Source organism: Ovis aries, chromosome 11 (assembly GCF_016772045.2).
Source record: "Ovis aries strain OAR_USU_Benz2616 breed Rambouillet chromosome 11, ARS-UI_Ramb_v3.0, whole genome shotgun sequence".
Taxonomy (NCBI): domain Eukaryota; kingdom Metazoa; phylum Chordata; class Mammalia; order Artiodactyla; family Bovidae; genus Ovis; species Ovis aries.
The window spans coordinates 32,768,613-32,786,588 of record NC_056064.1 but is presented as its reverse complement, the minus strand read 5'-3'; the positions used below and the strand labels follow the sequence as shown (position 1 = coordinate 32,786,588).

Below are 17,976 nucleotides of genomic sequence, written 5' to 3'. Positions count from 1 at the left end.
AGATGCCCCAGCTGTGCCCCCTTCCCCGGATTCCCTCTAGAAATGCAGTGGAAGAGTTCGCTCCAGTGTATTTCCGAGATGAACAGGCTATTTTCTGAAAAAGCCAAATCAGGCTTGGCCCCGGCCCCTGATGTGCTGCTGGAGCTGGATACCGTCAGAAAACTGTCCTCTGGGGTCAGCAGGTACTGCGACTTCATCCGCCAGCTGCCCATCCACCTCTCCAAGTATATCCTAAGTATGTGGGGCCTGTTGGGGGGTTTCTCAAGCACCCCCTCTCCCTCATCGTGGCCCAGGTGGGAGGTTCCCAGGCCCACCTCTTGTTTTTCCAGGCTTGCTGGATAGGAGCACCTTGAACAGGTGTAGCTTTGTGAGCCAGCACTGGGCGGCGCTAGTGCAGCAGGTCAAGACCGACCTGTCCATGCACTCCTTCATCCAGCACCAGATCACCTTCCTGCAGGTATGGCCTGTCTGGGAGGGACAGGTCAGACCAGCCTCCTTTCTGCCCAGCCTTCCTGTCTGTGGTGGCCCCCGACTGGCCTCCAGCTCCACGTGGGCTGCTTCTTCACTGCTTTCATGTCCAGATTCCCGATCACCATTGACTCTCTAGTGGGGAGGACCCCGTCTAGAAGCCCCGCAGGCAGAGAGAGGCAGAGCCTTCCCCACGCCCCACGGAGCTGTGAGCTTTCCCCAGGGAGCCTTACCAGAGCTTGTGCCATAAGAGAGACTCATGTACACAGACGTTTACAGGGCCACAAAGTGTATTTTTAGGTTATGATGCATTATTCCCTGGCTAGTAACCACCTCTGGCATTTACAGTTCTGTCTCTTGCCTGAAGCCTGACTCTAAATCAGGGGTTCCTGGTAGTCTGGTTTTTTCCCAGCAGAGGGAGGGGGCAGGAGACAGATGAGGAGGCCCTGAGGCAGGCCATATGCTGGAGGCTGGGGACCACCCACCGTTTTTTTAAATTAATTTATTTTAATTGGAGGCTAATTACTTTATAATATTGTAGTGGTTTTTCCTATTCATTAACATGAATCAGCCATGCCACCCACCGTTCTTGCTGGTCCTCCTTGGACATTTGATGTCATTACCCTCCTCGAGCCAGTCTGCCCATACCACTGGCCCAACTCTCCAGGCCCATGCCTTCCTGGGCCAGTGCTTGTCCATCTTTCAGACTCTGTCAAGCACTAGTTTTTAGTTTTCTCTTGGAGTGTAAGGACAAAGAATAACTGTTTTCTGTTATTTCCCCCAGGGGTCCTACACCAGGGGAATAGACCCTAGTTACGCCAGCAAGGTTATTATCCCAATTCCGAAAATGACGGATGATGGGAAGCGCCTACGTGTGAAAAATCAGAAGTGGAAACTGAGAACAAAGGTGGGTTCTGATGGCATATGGGGTAAGTGACTGTAGGGCGTCCTTTCTTACTGGCCGCGGAAGGCCGAAGTCCAGGCTCGGATCTCACATAAGGATGTCAGACATCAGAGGGTACAAGATAGAGCATATTAAGGATGTGGGGTATGGAGGATATGGAATAGAGCATATGGATGTGGGGTATGGGAGGTGACATACCCTAAGAAGGAGGCCAGAGTCCTGTGCTGTGTGTCCGTAAGCAAGTGATTTCTTCTCCTTAAGCCTTATCTTCCTCATCTGTTAAGTGAGGGCTCATTTGGGTGTCTTCTTGGAGTTCTTCCTGACTGCAGCTCCCACATCAGGTCCTATGTCCATGACACCAAGCATCTAGTGGGCAGCTGAGAGCCAGCAGCAATGTCAGGGTCACTGGGTGTCCCCACCACTGGTCTGTCCCTGCATTTCATGGCCGCAGAAGTCTGTGGCTGGGGATGGGGAAGGACATGGGGGCAGGGCCTCTCTGAGGCTACCCTCTCTGAGGCTCAGCTGTCTCATCTGTGAAATGATGAGAATACTTGGTGGGGCAGGTAGCATGCTGTGTGACTCAGCTGTGAGGAGATGAGGGTTGCTGATGCATGAAGACCTCGACACACAAGGCCCAGAGCGTGCAGCAGTGATTTCACTTGTGCCTCGAGTTCCCACAAGTATGCTCTGTACAGTTACATGTACGCAACATAAACATAAATCCCCGGGTTCCATGAAATAGTCAGTCAAGGGGCACCAGTGACTTTATTTTCCATGCATCTTGGTCCTGAGCTCAGTTTGAAAAAGTTGTGTTATCAGCAGCACTGGACGTTCACAGAATCAGAGGTGGAAGAGGAATCAGGACCCTCAATTCAGTATTTTCGCACTCAGGGGTTCCTTTTCTCACTGGTCGGCCCCCTCCCCAACACCACATAGCGGTTGCCATGGCCTGAAGAGGAGGAGGCCGTGGACCCCTGCACCCTTGCCAGGGGGGAATCCCAAGGTGCATGTCTGGGACCCTGGGTCAGGTCGCTGCTGTCCTTTGACTGCGGGTGTTCCCTTGTTAGAATGACTACAACCTGTGGACTGCGTACCAGAACCAGGAGACTCAGCAGGTGCAGATGGAGGAGAGGAATGTCTTCTGTGGCTCTTACAACATCCGCATCCTCTCTGACACGTAGGTACTAGGCTCAGAATCTAGGGCCCAGGGCCCCTGGACTATCCACGCAAGCATCTGAGGATTCCCATGACCCTTGCTCACTGGAAAAGCAATCCTTCTTCACCTGAAACTCCAGCCCCAAGCCCATCTGGAGACTTGGTGCTTGATTTTTGCACCATTCTCAGTAGAGGGTGGGCTTCCCTGGGGGCTAAGTGGTAAAAGAATCTGCCTGTCAATGCAGGGGACATGGTTTCGATCCCTGGGTGGAAAAAGACCCCCTGGGGGAGGAACTGGCAACCCACTCCAGCATCCATGCCCGGAAATCCCATGGACAGAGGAGCCTGGCAGGCTACAGTCCATGGGGTTGCAAAAGAGCTGGACATGACTTAGCAACTAAACAACAACAAACTAGCTGGTGGAGGACACTCTGCCCTTCAAATTTTGGGTACACTGACCAGCAACCTTTTGCACAATTCACATGCATGAAATCTTTTAAAACTATCTTTACTGTTTAATTCTTATTTTAGAAGTAATATATCCTCATTGGAAAAAATATACACTAAATGCCAGAAAATGTATAGAGAAAAAGAAATCTCTTCTATAATCTCGTCATATAGAGATAACTACCATTAACATTGATGTCTATCATAGAATTTTTTCTTGGCATGTATAAATACATATTTTAAATAGAAATGGGGCTATGCTATACATATTTTGGTAACCCACTCTAGCAAAGTACTGTGTCTTTTCATGTTAAATATGAAAATGGTATTTATGGTAACTATGTAGTGTGACATCATTTGAATATGCCAGAAAAAGATCCTTTCATAATGTCAACTTCCTGTCATATTTTAGATCTAGGACTTCACTCTTTACTCAAAGAGTTTTGTGAAGGACATCTTTTATTCTATTTTTGGCTGTAAACCTTACTAACAAATTGCATCTTGACCAGTCAAATAGGGGGAGGACAGAACAGATGGGAAAAGGCAGAGCTGAGTGTTTATGAGTAGTATGGTGATACGTGCTCTTTAGCAGAGAGAATGACAAGTTGAACTCTAGATACGACAAATGGAATGAGGGCAAAAATGTCAGGAATTGCTCCTTGTATTTAGAGTGACTATCCATCCCTGTTTATCCAAACAACCCTGCTTTACTTTGTGGTCCTCGAGTAATTAGTAATAGTGTCCCCTTTCATGATAAAAAAAAATCTCAGTTTGGACAATAAAATTTTTGGTCATCCTGCTCATATTTAATCTATTTGCTAATAATCTTATGATTGGAAAATTAATTCAACTCGCTCTATTTTGTTGGATTTCATACTGATTGAGGGCAGGGTCCATCCATATCTTACTCATTTTTGTATTTCCCATGAGCACCTATTGGCACAAGACTTTGCCCCTAATGTAGTATGCTCACTGGATATTGGTTAAGGGAAACAGTGACAGCAGTGGGATATGCAGTGGATATAGGGCTTCTCAGCTGTGTTCCTCTGAGGTTTTCTGTGAAAAAAGGTTCCCATGGTCAAATAAAGCAGAAAATGCTGCATACTCTGTTCTCTGTCCTGGGCATTTATTATACATTAGCAGAAATTGTTAAAATAGTTGTGCCTTTTGTGTTTAGGTTTTAAATCTAGTTGAAATGCATTTTTGTTACAGTGTGAGGCAGGGATCCATTAGGGCTTATTAACGCTAGGCCTTGCCTTCTGCTACATCCCTTGCTGGATGGATTTTCCATGATGGCATTGCTATAGGCGAAAGGCACTGTACTAAGTTGTTCCATGGTTCTCTTCTCTCATGGTGCATCTTTTTCCCGGCAACTCAGGTGGGACCGAAACAGAATCATCCACTATTCTGGGGGAGATTTGTTAGCTGTGTCATCCAATCGAAAGATCCAGCTTCTGGACATCATACGTGTAAAGGAGATACCCATCAGGTTTCGAGGCCATGCTGGGAGTGTCCGGGCCCTCTTCTTGTGTGAAGAAGAAAACTTTCTCCTGAGTGGGAGTTATGACCTGAGTATCAGGTAAGTGGTCCAAGAAAGTTGTGGTCCTCAACTTGCCCAGGCTTAAACATAGCTTGTGGAAAAAGCACGTGTGCTTTTATGGTTTTTTTGTATTTATGCAAAAGTTATCCTAAATGATGCTGACTTCTAGAATAACCCACACTTTTTTTGGCAAGACAAAAACCAAAAATTTGTATATTGTTTAACTTTGAGTGAGATAGATTTATAGCAATTATTAGATCTATTTTCTAGCAGAAGGCTACGAATCGGAAAGTATTTTCTTTAGTATTCTTATATGAAAGCATAATTTATATTTCTTTTCACAGATTCCTTCAGGGGAAAGTAGTTTTTTTGTGGGTGTGAAACCTGGTATGGAAGCCAAATAGTGATAAAAGTGTATATATACAAATATTTTTAAATAATATAAAACACTCATGTGCTTGTTACTCAGGTCAAGAAGTAGGGCATTACCATTCCCCAAATCTCATTATGTGCCTTTCTCTTATTTTTTCTTTCTTCTTCCTCCTGATCAGTATAAATTTTATACTTAAATTTCTTTATAGTTTTGCTACCTATTTATATATCTCCAGATATATTCACTACCTTTGTCCTTTCTTGAACTCAACATAAATGTAGTTGTATTTTAAAACTTCATGTGTACTTGATTCTTGCACTAATTTTGAGATTCATCTTTATGATATAGATGGCAGTAATTAACTTATTTTCACCGAGATATAGTATTTTATTGGATGAATACATCATCATAACTCATTTATTTACTCTTCTGCTGGTGGATATTTGCATTGTTGTTAGCTCTTTATTCTTTCACTGCCATAGACATTCCTGTATGTGTTTCCTGGTACCCATGTGTATGAGTTTAAAAATTTTTTTGTTGAGGTATAATTGACCTACAAATTTGAAAAAAATTTTTTTATTGAGGTATAATTGACATACAATATATTAGGTGTATAATATAATGACTTGATATATGCATCTATTGCAAAATGATTACCCCAGTGAATTTTGTTATATCCATCACTGCATAGAGTGACAGTTCTTTTTTCTTGTGATGCGAACTTTCAAGATTACTCTCAGCAACTTTCAAAAATACAACACAGTGTTGTTGGCTTGCTTTTCTATTCTTGCCTCAAAACTACCTTTTAAAAAAAGACAGTTTTGATAGAGCAGTTTCAGATTCACAGCAAAATTGACAGGAAGACACAAAGTTTTCCAATATACCCTCTGCACCCACACATGAATATATTCTCTTGTCCTCAAGATTCCCCATCAGAGTGGTACATGTGTTACAACTGATGACCCTGCTTTGACACATCATAATCTCTGCTTTCCTGATGGCTCAGTGGGTAAAGAATCCTCCTGCCGTGCAGGAGATACAGGAGATGCGAGTTTGATCCCCGGCTTGGAAAGATCACCTGGAGGAGGAAATGGCAACCCACTCCAGTATTCTTGCCCGGAGAATCCCTTGGTCAGAGGAGCCTGGTGGGCTACAGTCTGTGGGGTCACAAAGAGTTGGACACAACTGAGCGACTGAACATGCATGCAATTACCTGAAGTCTACAGTTTATCTAGGGTTCACACTTGGTGGTGTACATTGTATGCATTTGGACAAATATATAATGACACATAGCCATCATTATAGTATCATACAAAGTATTTTCATTGCCCTAAAAATCCTCTGTCCTCTACCTATTCATTCTTCTCCCAATCCCTGACAATCATTAATCTTTTTACTGGCTCTGTAGTCTTGCCTTTTCCAGAATGTCATATAGTTGAAATCATATAGTGTGTAGCTTTTTCAGATCTTCTTTCACTTAGTCATATGCATTTAAGGCTCCTCCATGTCTTTTCATGTCTGGATAGCTCATTTTTTACTTACATTTCATAATAGTCCACTGTCCAGATGGACCACAGTTTATTTATTTCTTCATCTACTGAAGGACATCTTGGTTGCTTCTACATTTTGTTTGTTATGAGTAAATGGCTATAAACATCCATTTACAAGTTTTAAAAAATATTTGTTTATTTAGTTGGCTACAATGGGTCTTAGTTGCAGCATGCAGAATCTTCTTTGCTACATGTAGGATCTTTAGTTTTAGCATGTGGAATCTAGTTCCCTGACTAGGGATTGAACCCAATCCCCCTGTATTGGGAGCATGGAGTCTTAGCCACTGGACCACTAGAGAAGTCCCCATTCCTATTTTTCTAAAAGCGTTTATCGACTATCTTTTCTGCATAAATTATGAAAACAACCTGGGTATGTGGCTAACCATGCTGCTAGGAAGTAGAAATTCAAAACATGCTTTTTTTTCAGACCACTGGGACCTTGTTAAACTCAACTATGTATACATAGCAGGCTCTGATGAACAGATAAAGGCCATGGGACCTTTAGGAATATTAGAAGGAAAGGTCTGACAACGCCCCCACCCCCCAAATCAAAAAAACCATTTACTTATTGTTTATTCTGTGCCAAGTCTTCTGATAACTCTATGAGATAAGTACCATTAATATCCCCAATTTATAAATGAGGGAACTGAGATAGCAGGTGATTCAGTAACTTATTTGAGATCACACAGCCAGTGAGTGATGGATATGGGAGTAGATCTCAGGCAGCCTGGCTCCAGAGCCCAGTCTCTTGACATTATACTTTGTCCTGTCACAAAGTCAGTATGAATGATGGTTGAGAGACCTCAGGCAGGTTTGTATATTAAAAAACAGTATGACTCATACATGTTTCCCATGTATCTCTTAGATATGCTTTGTGTGTGTGTCTTTAGTTGCTAGGTTGTGTCTGACTCTTTGTAACCCCATGGACTGTAGCCCACCAGGTTCCTCTGTCCATGGGATTCTTCAGGCAAGAATACTGGAGTGGGTTGCCATTTCCTCCTCCAGGGGATCTTCTCAACCCAGAGATGGAACCCAGGTCTCCTGCATGGCAGGTGGATTCTTTACCACAGACTCACCTGGAAAGCCCTAGATATGCTTTAGAAATGCACATAAAATAGTCTGAATCCAAGTGGCATGTGTCAATTGTTCTATTGTTCTTGTTTGAAGATCAGCTCTACCACTGAATCAGTGTCGTGGATTCTTAGCCTGGTGATTGTTCTAGGGACCCTTCCAACTGATGAAAAGTGAAATTGTTAGTCACTCAACTGTGTCTGACTCTTTGCAATCCCATGGACTGTAGCCCGCCAGGATCCTCTGTCCGTGGAATTAAGCCATTCTCTTCTCCAGGGGATCTTCCTGACCCAGGGATCAAACCTGGGTCTCCCACATTGCAGGCAGATTCTTTACCATTTGAGCCACCAGGGAAGCCTAAGTTGTGACAACCAAACATGTCTCCAAACATTGTCACATGTCCCCTGGGAGCAGATGTCACCTCTAGTTGACAACTTCTGCATTACTGTATTTAATTCTTCATAAACCTGTGAGATAATTATTTTTATTATCATTTCCATTGCATCAAGGAGTAAATGAAGTTTTCACCAAAGTTCAGTAGCTTTCTTAAAGTTACACCTAAGAGATGCTGCAAGTGGGATTCAAATCCAAGCCTTGGACTTTGAGCTTAATCATGAAACTCTGATGCCTTCCAACTACCTATCAACCTGAAGGAACTCTATACTGTTGAACCCTTGGGCCCTCAGAAAGCCTCAAAAACATCTCTTTTTTGTGGTCTGATTCCTGCAGATACTGGGATCTGAAAAGTGGGGCTTGTATACGCATCTTCAACGGCCACCAGGGGACCATCACCTGCATGGATGTGTATAAGAACAAGCTCGCCTCTGGAGCAAAAGATTGCCAGGTAAAAGGTGAGAAAGAAATGCCTCAGACTCTCTAAGATGTTTCCCTAAGCCCATGGGTTGCCAGAAGACTTGTTTTGCTCATTTCTACAGGCAGTCGCTTATTCCTTCATCCATCTGTCTATGGATCCACTGATCCATTCACTCGATGACTATTGGTTGAAAAAAGCAGCATATGCCATGGCCCTTTCGACGTGGCTTTCTATTTCCGCAAGAGCCTCGTGGTCTCCTAATGGAGACAGATACATAAATACATCATGGAGGGCAGAGTAAATATGAGAATGAGACAGTTGCCTTTTATTGAGTACTAACTTTGGGACTGCGATGGGTGCTTTACATTATCTTATTTCAGTCTCATAAGCGTTCTATGGCATGGATGCAGATAAGGGATCCGCGACTCAGAGAGAAAAACAATTAGCCCTGAGTCAAAATTGCTAAGTGGTTGGGTGGGGATATGAACCCAGGGCTGTCTGGTTCTAAAACGTGTACTCCAGTGAGTTTGTGGAGGGCTAAGTCACCATAGAAATAAGAGTAAAAGGGAAAGTACTGCAGGCAGGGTACTGTTTGAGTGTGGTCCTGAGGATGAGTAGTTCTACATGCAGAGGGAGTGTGCAGGGCATTTCAAGCAGAAGGAACAGTTCAGGCAAATCCCAGAGTATGAAAGAAAATGAAGAATTGAGGGACTTTCCGTCTGCTCAGTTGGCTGAGCTGTTGTGTGTGGTGTTGGCGATCAGGCAGGTATGTTTGTTTGGGGACAGATTATAAAAGGCCTTCTGTGTTGAAAATTGAACTTTATTCTGTAAGATGTAGGAGGCTGTAAATGCATTCTAAGCTGAGAAGTGATATGATGAAATGTGTATTTGAGAAAGACTGCTCTAGTGATATTGTGGAAGAAAGATTTGGAGAGATGGCAACTCTGTGGGGACAGTATGTCTTCAGAATATTTGAGAATAGGCAAGTGTGAAGTTATTGGATAGATCTGAGTTTCTAGGAGATGGTACATACAGAGGGCGGGGGGCAGGGGGTGGTGGTGGTGGTGGTGAGATTTCCAGAATGAGAACTGGCAGGACTTCAGCACCAACAGGAGATGCAAAGCAAGAAAGAAGGGAGAAGGGTGAGGCCAGACTTTATAACTCAGGCCATTGGGTACACAGAAGTACCACTGATGGAAATGCGACCTTGGAGGAAGAGCAGGGTAGGGGAGGGATGGAGGAGAAGATGATAGCTTATATTTTGGACACGTTGAGTGTGGCAGGCAGAAGAACAGCCAGCCAAAGATGGTCCTATCCTAATCCCGGAAACCAGTGACTGTGTCTCCTTGCATGGCAAGAAGGACTTTGAAGATGTACTGAAGTCAGGGACCTTAAAATGGGGAGATGACCCAGGGTTATTGGTGTGGGCCCATGGATCATCACCTGGATCCATAAAAACAGACATTTTCTTATGTGTGACCAAAAGGAGACTTGACTGTGGATGAATGGTCAGAGAGATGGAACGTTGCTGGCCTTGAAGATGGAGAAAGGGGGTTTTGAGCCAAGGTGTGTGTGGGGGACCCTAGAAGGTGGAAAAGGCAAGGACATGGATTCCTCCCCCCGCCCCCCCCCCCCCGAGACTCCCTAAAGGAGCACAGCCCTGCTGACACCTTGACTTTAGCTTTGTGAGGTTGTGCAGTGATTCTGTAAGATAATCCTTTTGTCATTTTCAGGTTCTAAGCTGATAGTAATCTGTTACAGCAGCAATGGGAAGCTAATGCATTGAGTGCAGAGTTCCCGCAGATGCCCAGGGGAGGGCAAAAAATCAGTGTAGAAAAGCTTACTCACATAGTTTGGGTTAATGGTTAGAAACATGGTCTCTGGACCCAGACTCTCTGGGTTCAAATCCCAGTTCAATCTGTTCACCACCCCTGTGATCTTGAGCAGGTTACTGAACCTCTCTGGGTCTCAGTTTCCCCATCTGAACAGGAAGGAGTAACAACAGCTTTGTCCTGTGAAGATGAGTTAATGCATGGCAAGCACTTTGATTGGTGCCTGGGTCATGGCTAGTGTGGGGTGGGTGTGCACTGTGGTTAGTATTTGGTCCTGTGGTACTTATTGCATTGCCTGAAGAAGTAGGTTCTATGAGGGGCTTTAATGTTCTCATCACTGAATTTGTGATGCCCACTTTCAGTCTCTTCCTTCAAGCTCAGTTCTCCCACCACCCATGGACTCTCATATCCACCCAACATTTACGATATGAGAGGTGGGGGCTCCAGCACCATCTGTGTAGAAGCAGCAGTAGATCCGCACTCAGCTGTGACAATCTCTTAGAAGTAAAATCCAAAAGTCAGATTCAGAAATACCTTAAAATGTAAATGGAGATAGACAGCTTTCTCTTCTTTGGGGGTGGGTAGGAGGTGAGGGTCAGGAGACAGCATCTGGGAGGAATCATGCCCTGAACACCTGCCATGACTTTCCTGAAATCTACTCTAGCATCTTTCAGGCTTGAGGAGGAGGCTTGCTGGAGATGAGCTGTCCACCTCTTAGACCAGGAGGCTAAGTTCCAGAGTCAGAGCCAAGGTCTACGCATTGCTGGATCTCCCAAGGGCTATGAGAGGGAAGCCCTGGGTTGCACGTACATGGACTGTGGGTGAGCCAGTGGGGGTGCTGGACCAGGTGAAGCCTTCTGGAATCTGACATGATGGGCTCGGCTGGTCTCAGCCTCTGTGATGGGGTATGGAGCCCCTTTGGCACCCTCTCCATGCACCCTCTTTTCTCTCTCCCCTTCCCTTTCAGAGTGGGATATAGAGACAGGGAAGTGCCTAAAGACCTTCAAACACAAAGACCCCATCCTGGACACCAGGATCAATGACACCTACATCGTGAGCAGCTGTGAGAAAGGCTTGGTCAAAGTGTGGCACATGGCCACGGCCCAGCTGGTAAAGGTGAGGGGTGGGGACTGGGGGGAGGGGACTAGGGGGAGGGGCTAGGGATGGGGACTGGGGAGCGGAGTGCTGCGGGTGAGAGGCTGGAGGACACTGACTGACAGACATTGACAGACAGGTAGCTCCCCAGACCACCCTAGGGTGGTTGAGAGGCAGTCACCAAAAGAGGATGGTCCTGAGAAAGGGAAGGGGAAGACCCCCTAAGAAGGGGCCATTCTGAGCTGGTTGAAGGTCAAGGCCCACGTGAGCCATGTTGTCATGGGTGGAGGTGGTAGAGGCTACGTTCTGACTCTGAAAGATACGTGGATTCAGCGGGGTCTTTTCACGGCAGCACAGGTAAAGTACCTTTTCTTCTTCTGGAACATTTGACCCTGATTCTGGCACGGGGTCTGGGAATGAACAAACCATAGTGATCTCCTCTTGCCTCTCTTCTGAGAAGAGAATGTTGGCTGTCTAGAAAGTGATCGAATGTTCAAACACAAGAAGTGTTCTTGCCAGATAGGCAGCCCCTGTCCCTGGTGAGTGGTGCTGAGATATCTTTTGTGCTGAGAACACAGGATCACAGCAAGAAGTGGCTGCCTGGCTGGTGGGCTTTTCTCACCAGTGATGTTACCGTGGTCTAAGCAGCAGTTACTGGATATCAAGCTGCCTCTGGTCCTGGCAGGGAACTGACGCATGAGCCTTGCCCTTCTGGCAGCGGAGGAAGGAAGATTGTGTCCCTCTCAGGTACTCCAGGAAGGCGGAGTACACAGACCCACTGGGTACAAGGCCTCTTCTGATCTCCTTCCTTCTTAACTGGGGAGGGAGCTCTGGAGAGCAGGTTGCCTGAACCTCATCAACCTTCTTAGAGCAGACATGGAGTGGGCTCAGGCAGACTCCCAGTGTGGTAGCCCCAGATTGGTGGAGCGTGGCTTTGGGATCCATCTCAAGAAGCCTCCAGCTCTGCTCCTTGAGGAGTCATGATTCGGGCTGAAGATGGGCTGAGAACAGAGGCATCTTTTCTTGCAGACGCTCAACGGCCACGAGGGGGCCGTGAAATGTCTATACTTCGACCAGTGGCATCTCCTTTCGGGAAGCACTGATGGCCTGGTCATGGCCTGGAGCATGGTGGGAAAGTACGAGCGGTGCCTCATGGCCTTCAAGCATCCAAAGTAGGTGCTCAGGACACCCTGGCCAGATCCCTGCTCCTGAACCCAATTTTCCCATCAGAACCTAGACTTCAATCTTTAGATCAGTCCCTGCTGCTCTCTGCTGACCCTCTCGCCTCTGCTCCTCACGCATTTCCACTTTCCTCTTCTTCCACCTGTTGCCCAATATAGTCACCCCCTCTCCTGCCCTCCTTTGCTTCTCTTAAGAAACAACAATACTGTGTGCAGATTTTGAGAAGTTACTGAAAATTTACATTTATGGCACATGTGATGAATTTTATCTGTTACCTACCAAACTTAAGAATATTGGCGGAGCTGTCCCTTAATGATGCCAGTTTCAGTAAACTTAAGTTCTTGGAATATTGTGGTTGTGAAAGCTTAAAATGACCCAGGTGCCAAAGGTTTAAAAATAACTAAGGGCTTAAAGAAGGTGCTCCCTTAAAGCCTGTGGGCTCAATTCTATTCCAGGACAGCAAATGGATTTCATTTTGCATTTCCAATCCCAGTTTAGTGATGGTGCCTGCTTGGATCCAATTAAGAAGTACTCTGAGGTTATCTAAGTTTATTTGGAAAGGGCATTGTGGTCAGTTAATGGTTCTGCCATAAGCGTGGGTTTTACAGACTGCTCTATGCCACTCTTGTACTGCATGAATATTGTTTCTTCCCCTGAGTGCATTATAAGAGACGCCAGGAAGCTAAGTGCTATCCTAATTCACTGAGAGAGTAAATGGGTCTTCCAGGAGGATCTGTCAGGGATAGTTATTTAATGAAATATGGTCCTAGATTTCACTGTACCCTCACAGGAACCTCTTTTTTAAGATTAATTTTTAATTTTTAAAAAGGTTTTATATTGGAGTATAGCTGGTTAACAATGTTGTGATAGTTTCAGGTGTGCAGCAAAGGGACTCAGCCTTTGCTGAGAATGTACCCATTCTCCCCCAAACTAACTCCTTTCCCATCCAGGCTACCATATAACATTGAGCAGAGTTCCTTGTGCTATACAATAGGCCCTTTTTGGTTATCCACAGGAACTTCTTGAGCAGGCAGACTGGCTTTGTGGGCAGTAGAGGGGGATATGGGCCTATATGTGTATGTTCTCTATCTGGGGTGTATAACTGCATTGTTGACAGGTGGGTAGTATCAGGAAGGGCCAGTGTTCAGTGATTTAGTCAACCCTTGGGTGATTATTGATAAACCTCTCAGCATTTATCATCTGGCTTGTCCAAACTTGACCTCAAGGAGGGACTCAAACTTTGTGATGTCACATTAAAATGGTAACGCTATGTTTTTAAAACCTTCCGAGCATGATTCAGTAGGATTTAATTTAGTTGTTGGAAGATAATTGTTTCCAGCAAACTCAGCAGTGTGTTCATCATTTCATCAAACCCATTCTATTAGTACTTCAGCTATGAGACCTTCTTAAACCATTCCCATTTCCACTGAATGACAGCCCAACACACCATCCACATTGGCTTTTGATACCTTGCACACTTACAGCAAATCCATAGACAGGTGTAGTACATTTGGAGGACATGGGCAGTGTTCTCATTTGTAGGGCCCTTTCTCCCACTTATCTGTAGCAGCACTGTGTGTATATTAGTGCTTGATTGTTGTTCAGTTGTTAGGTTGTGTCTCACTCTTTGCGATCCCATAGACTGCAGCAAGTCAGGATTCCTTGTCCTTCACCATTTCCCAGAGTTTGCTCAAACTCATGTCCATTGAGTTGGTGATGCCATCCAATCATCTCATCCTCTGCCATCCCCTTCTCCTCCTGCCTTCAACCTTCCCCAGCTCTAGGGTCTTTTCCAGTGACTCAGTTCTTTGCATCAGGTGGCCAAAGGACTGGAGCTTCTGTTTCAGCGTCAGTCCTTCCAATGAATATTCAGGATTGATTTCTTTTAGGATTGACTGGTTTGATCTTGCTGGGCAGTTTGATCTCCTTGGTAGGTAGTTTAGCTGGACATAATGAAGTGTTAAGAAAGCAAATTCATGCTATTGATTTGTACAAAGAAGCCAAATTATTAATTTACTGCAAGAAATATGACTATCAAGTACACTGAACACCTTCATTCCATTTAATGTATACATTGTATATTTATATACATTATATATTTAATACATTAAATGTATATTTATATATTATATATAACATTTTAATATATATTAAGTAAATTGAATATATATATTTACAACTTAAAAATTAAGATAATTCACATGACACAAAATTCACTGTTTCATGAGGTACAATAGAATGTTTTTTAGTATGTTCAAAATGTTATGTGGCCATTCCCACTATCTGATTACTCAATATTTCTATCAGTCAGTAGTAACGTCCTCTGTTTCATTTCTGATTTTAGTAATTTGAATTTTATCTCTTATTTTTGGGGGGCAGTCTAAGCAAAGATTTTGTAATTGTTATATCTCCTTGGTAAATTCATTCTTTTATCATTATTATGTAATGTTCTTTTTTTGTCTCTATTAACAATTTTGTCTAAAAATCTATTTTGTGTTGTATTTGGATAGACACTCTGGTGCTCCTTTGGCAAGGAGTATGTTTTTTACCCACTCTTTCACTTTCAACGTTATTTGTGTCTTTGAATCTACAGTGAGCCTCCTGTAGGCAGCATTTAGTTGGATCATGTTTTTAATCGTTTCTCCCAATGTCCGCCTTTTAATGGAAGAATTTAATCTATTTACATTAAGTGTAAAACGAACTTAACTCTACCATTTGGCTCTTTGTTTTTCTATAGTCTTTGTTTGTTTGTTTGTTTCATTTCTCAAGTCTTCTATTGTGGTCTTTTGGGGTGTTGAATGGATATTTAGATATTAACAGTGTATCATTTTAATTCTGTCATCATGTTTTTACTATGTATTTTTGAATTACTTTATTAGTGGTTTCCCTTGGGTTGCTGCAAGCCTTTGGTTGTTTTCTAGAGTTCCAAATAGTTGATTCTGACAGTTTTTGCCAGTTTTTTCGTTGCTTTTATGGAAGGATGGAATTTTGGAGTTCCTTTGAACGTCACCATTTTCACTGACATCAGCTTCTGCAGTGGTTTTTTTTTTTTTTTTTTTTTGATCAAGGAGGGACAAAGAAAGAGACAAGTGACATTTCTAGAGCAGAGATAAAATATGAAAGGAGACTGGATTATGCCAGAACCATGAAAACCACTGTTGTGTGAAGTATAGGCTTAGTTTTAAAAATACCTTGATTGATTTGATCCCGACAGGAATCCTCTGAAGCAGTTCCCCTTCTCATGGAAGAGAAAACTGAAGACTGAGAGGTTATTTTCTCAAGTTTATACAGTCAGTAAGAGATACGATCAGGTTTTGATCCCAGATTTTCTGATCCCAAAGTCTGTGCTTTAAATCACAGGCTATACTGGTATATAGGCTGAACCACCAAATGTCACAGGAACCCATAAGAAGTGTAGGCTCAGCTCAGTTCAGTTCAGTTCAGTCGCTCAGTAGTGTCTGACTCTTTGCGACCCTATGAATCGCAGCATGCCAGGCCTCCCTGTCCATCACCAACTCCCAGAGTTCACTCACACTCACGTCCATCACGTGAGTGATGCCATCCAGCCATCTCATCCTCTGTCGTCCCCTTCTCCTCCTGCCCCCAATCCCCAAAGTACTGGAGTTTCAGCTTCAGCATCATTCCCTCCAAAGAAATCCCAGGGCTGATCTCCTTCAGAATGGACTGGTTGGATCTCCTTGCAGTCCAAGGGCCTCTCAAGAGTCTTCTCCAGCACCACAGTTCAAAAGCATCAGTTCTTTGGCACTCAGCTTTCTTCACAGTCCAACTCTCACATCCATATATGACCACTGGAAAACCATAGCCTTGACTAGATGGACCTTTGTTGGCAAAGTAATGTCTCTGCTTTTCAATATGCTATCTAGGTTGGTCATAACTTTCCTTCCAAGGAATAAGCATCTTTTAATTTCATGGCTGCAGTCATCATCTGCAGTGATTTTGGAGCCCCAAAATATAAACTCTGACACTGTTTCCACTGTTTCCCCATCTATTTCCCATGAAGTGATGGGACCAGATGCCATGATCTTCATTTTCTGAATGTTGAGCTTTAAGCCAACTTTTTCACTTTTCACTTTCACTTTCATCAAGAGGTTTTTTAGTTCCTCTTCACTTTCTGCCATAAGGGTGGTGTCATCTGCATATCTGACGTTATTGATATTTCTTCTGGCAATCTTGATTCTAGCTTGTGCTTCTTCCAGCCCAGCGTTTCTCATGATATACTCTGCATAGAAGTTAAATAAGCAGGGTGACAATATACAGCCTTGATGTACTCCTTTTCCTATTTGGAACCAGTCTGTTGTTCCATGTCCAATTCTAACTGTTGCTTCCTGCCCTGCATATAGATTTCTCAAGAGGTAGCTCAGGAGGTCTGGTATTCCCATCTCTTTCAGAACTTTCCACAGTCTATTGTGATCCACACAGTCAAAGGCTTTGGCATAGTCAATAAAGCACAAATAGATGTTTTTCTGGAACTCTCTTGCTTTTTCGATGATCCAGCGGATGTTGGCAATTTGATCTCTGGTTCCTCTGCCTTTTCTAAAACCAGCTTGAACATCTGGAAATTCACAGTTCACGTATTGCTGAAGACTGGCTTGGAGAATTTTGAGCATTACTTTGCTAGCGTGTGAGATGAGTGCAATTGTGCAATAGTTTGAGCATTCTTTGGCATTGCCTTTCTTTGGGATTGGAATGAAAACTGACCTTTTCCAGTCCTGTGGCCACTGCTGAGTTTTCCAAATTTGCTGGATATTGAGTGCAGCACTTTCACAGCATCATCTTTCAGGATTTGAAATAGCTCAACTGGAATTTCATCACCTCCACTAGCTTTGTTCATAGTGATGCTTTCTAAGGCCCACTTAACTTCACATTCAAGGATGTCTGGCTCTAGGTGAATGATCACACCATCGTGATTATCTTGATCGTGAAGATCTTTTTCGTATAGTTCTGTGTATTTTTGCCACCTCTTCTTAATATCTTCTGCTTCTGTTAGGTCCATACCATTTCTGTCTTTTATCGAGCCCATCTTTGCATGAAATGTTCCCTTGGTGTCTCTAATTTTCTTGAAGAGATCTCTAGTCTTTCCCATTCTATTGTTTTCCTCTATTTCTTTGCATTGATCACTGAGGAAGGTTTTCTTATCTCTTCTTGCTATTCTTTGGAACTCTGCTTTCAGATGCTTATATCTTTCCTTTTCTCCTTTGCTTTCCATTTCTCTTCTTTTCACTTCTCTTCTTTCCACAGCTATTTGTAAGGCCTCCTCAGAAAGCCATTTTGCTTTTTTGCATTTCTTTTCCATGGGGATGGTCTTGATCCCTGTCTCCTATACAATGTCATGAACCTCATTCCATAGTTCATCAGGCACTCTATCTATCAGATCTAGTCCCTTAAATCTATTTCTCACTTCCACTGTATAATCATAAGGGATTTGATTTAGGTCATACCTGAATGGTCTAGTCGTTTTCCCTACTTTCTTCAATTTCAGCCTGAATTTGGCAATAAGGAGTTCATGATCTGAGCCACAGTCAGC

The 17,976-nt window shown here is 43.7% G+C and overlaps 1 protein-coding gene across 2 annotated transcripts in view; it reads left to right on the top strand.

Annotated features, from left to right (window-relative positions):
* FBXW10B (F-box and WD repeat domain containing 10B) overlaps nt 1-17,976 on the top strand; it is a 30,680-nt gene that overhangs the window by 5,327 nt on the left and 7,377 nt on the right. For both annotated transcript variants that reach the window (XM_042255692.2, XM_060394836.1), the window contains exons 3-10: nt 41-235; nt 330-457; nt 1,253-1,375; nt 2,440-2,549; nt 4,353-4,553; nt 8,238-8,359; nt 11,122-11,270; nt 12,279-12,421. In XM_042255692.2, the coding sequence (XP_042111626.1) occupies nt 41-235; nt 330-457; nt 1,253-1,375; nt 2,440-2,549; nt 4,353-4,553; nt 8,238-8,359; nt 11,122-11,270; nt 12,279-12,421 (1,171 nt within the window). The remainder of the gene's footprint in view (nt 1-40; nt 236-329; nt 458-1,252; nt 1,376-2,439; nt 2,550-4,352; nt 4,554-8,237; nt 8,360-11,121; nt 11,271-12,278; nt 12,422-17,976) is intronic.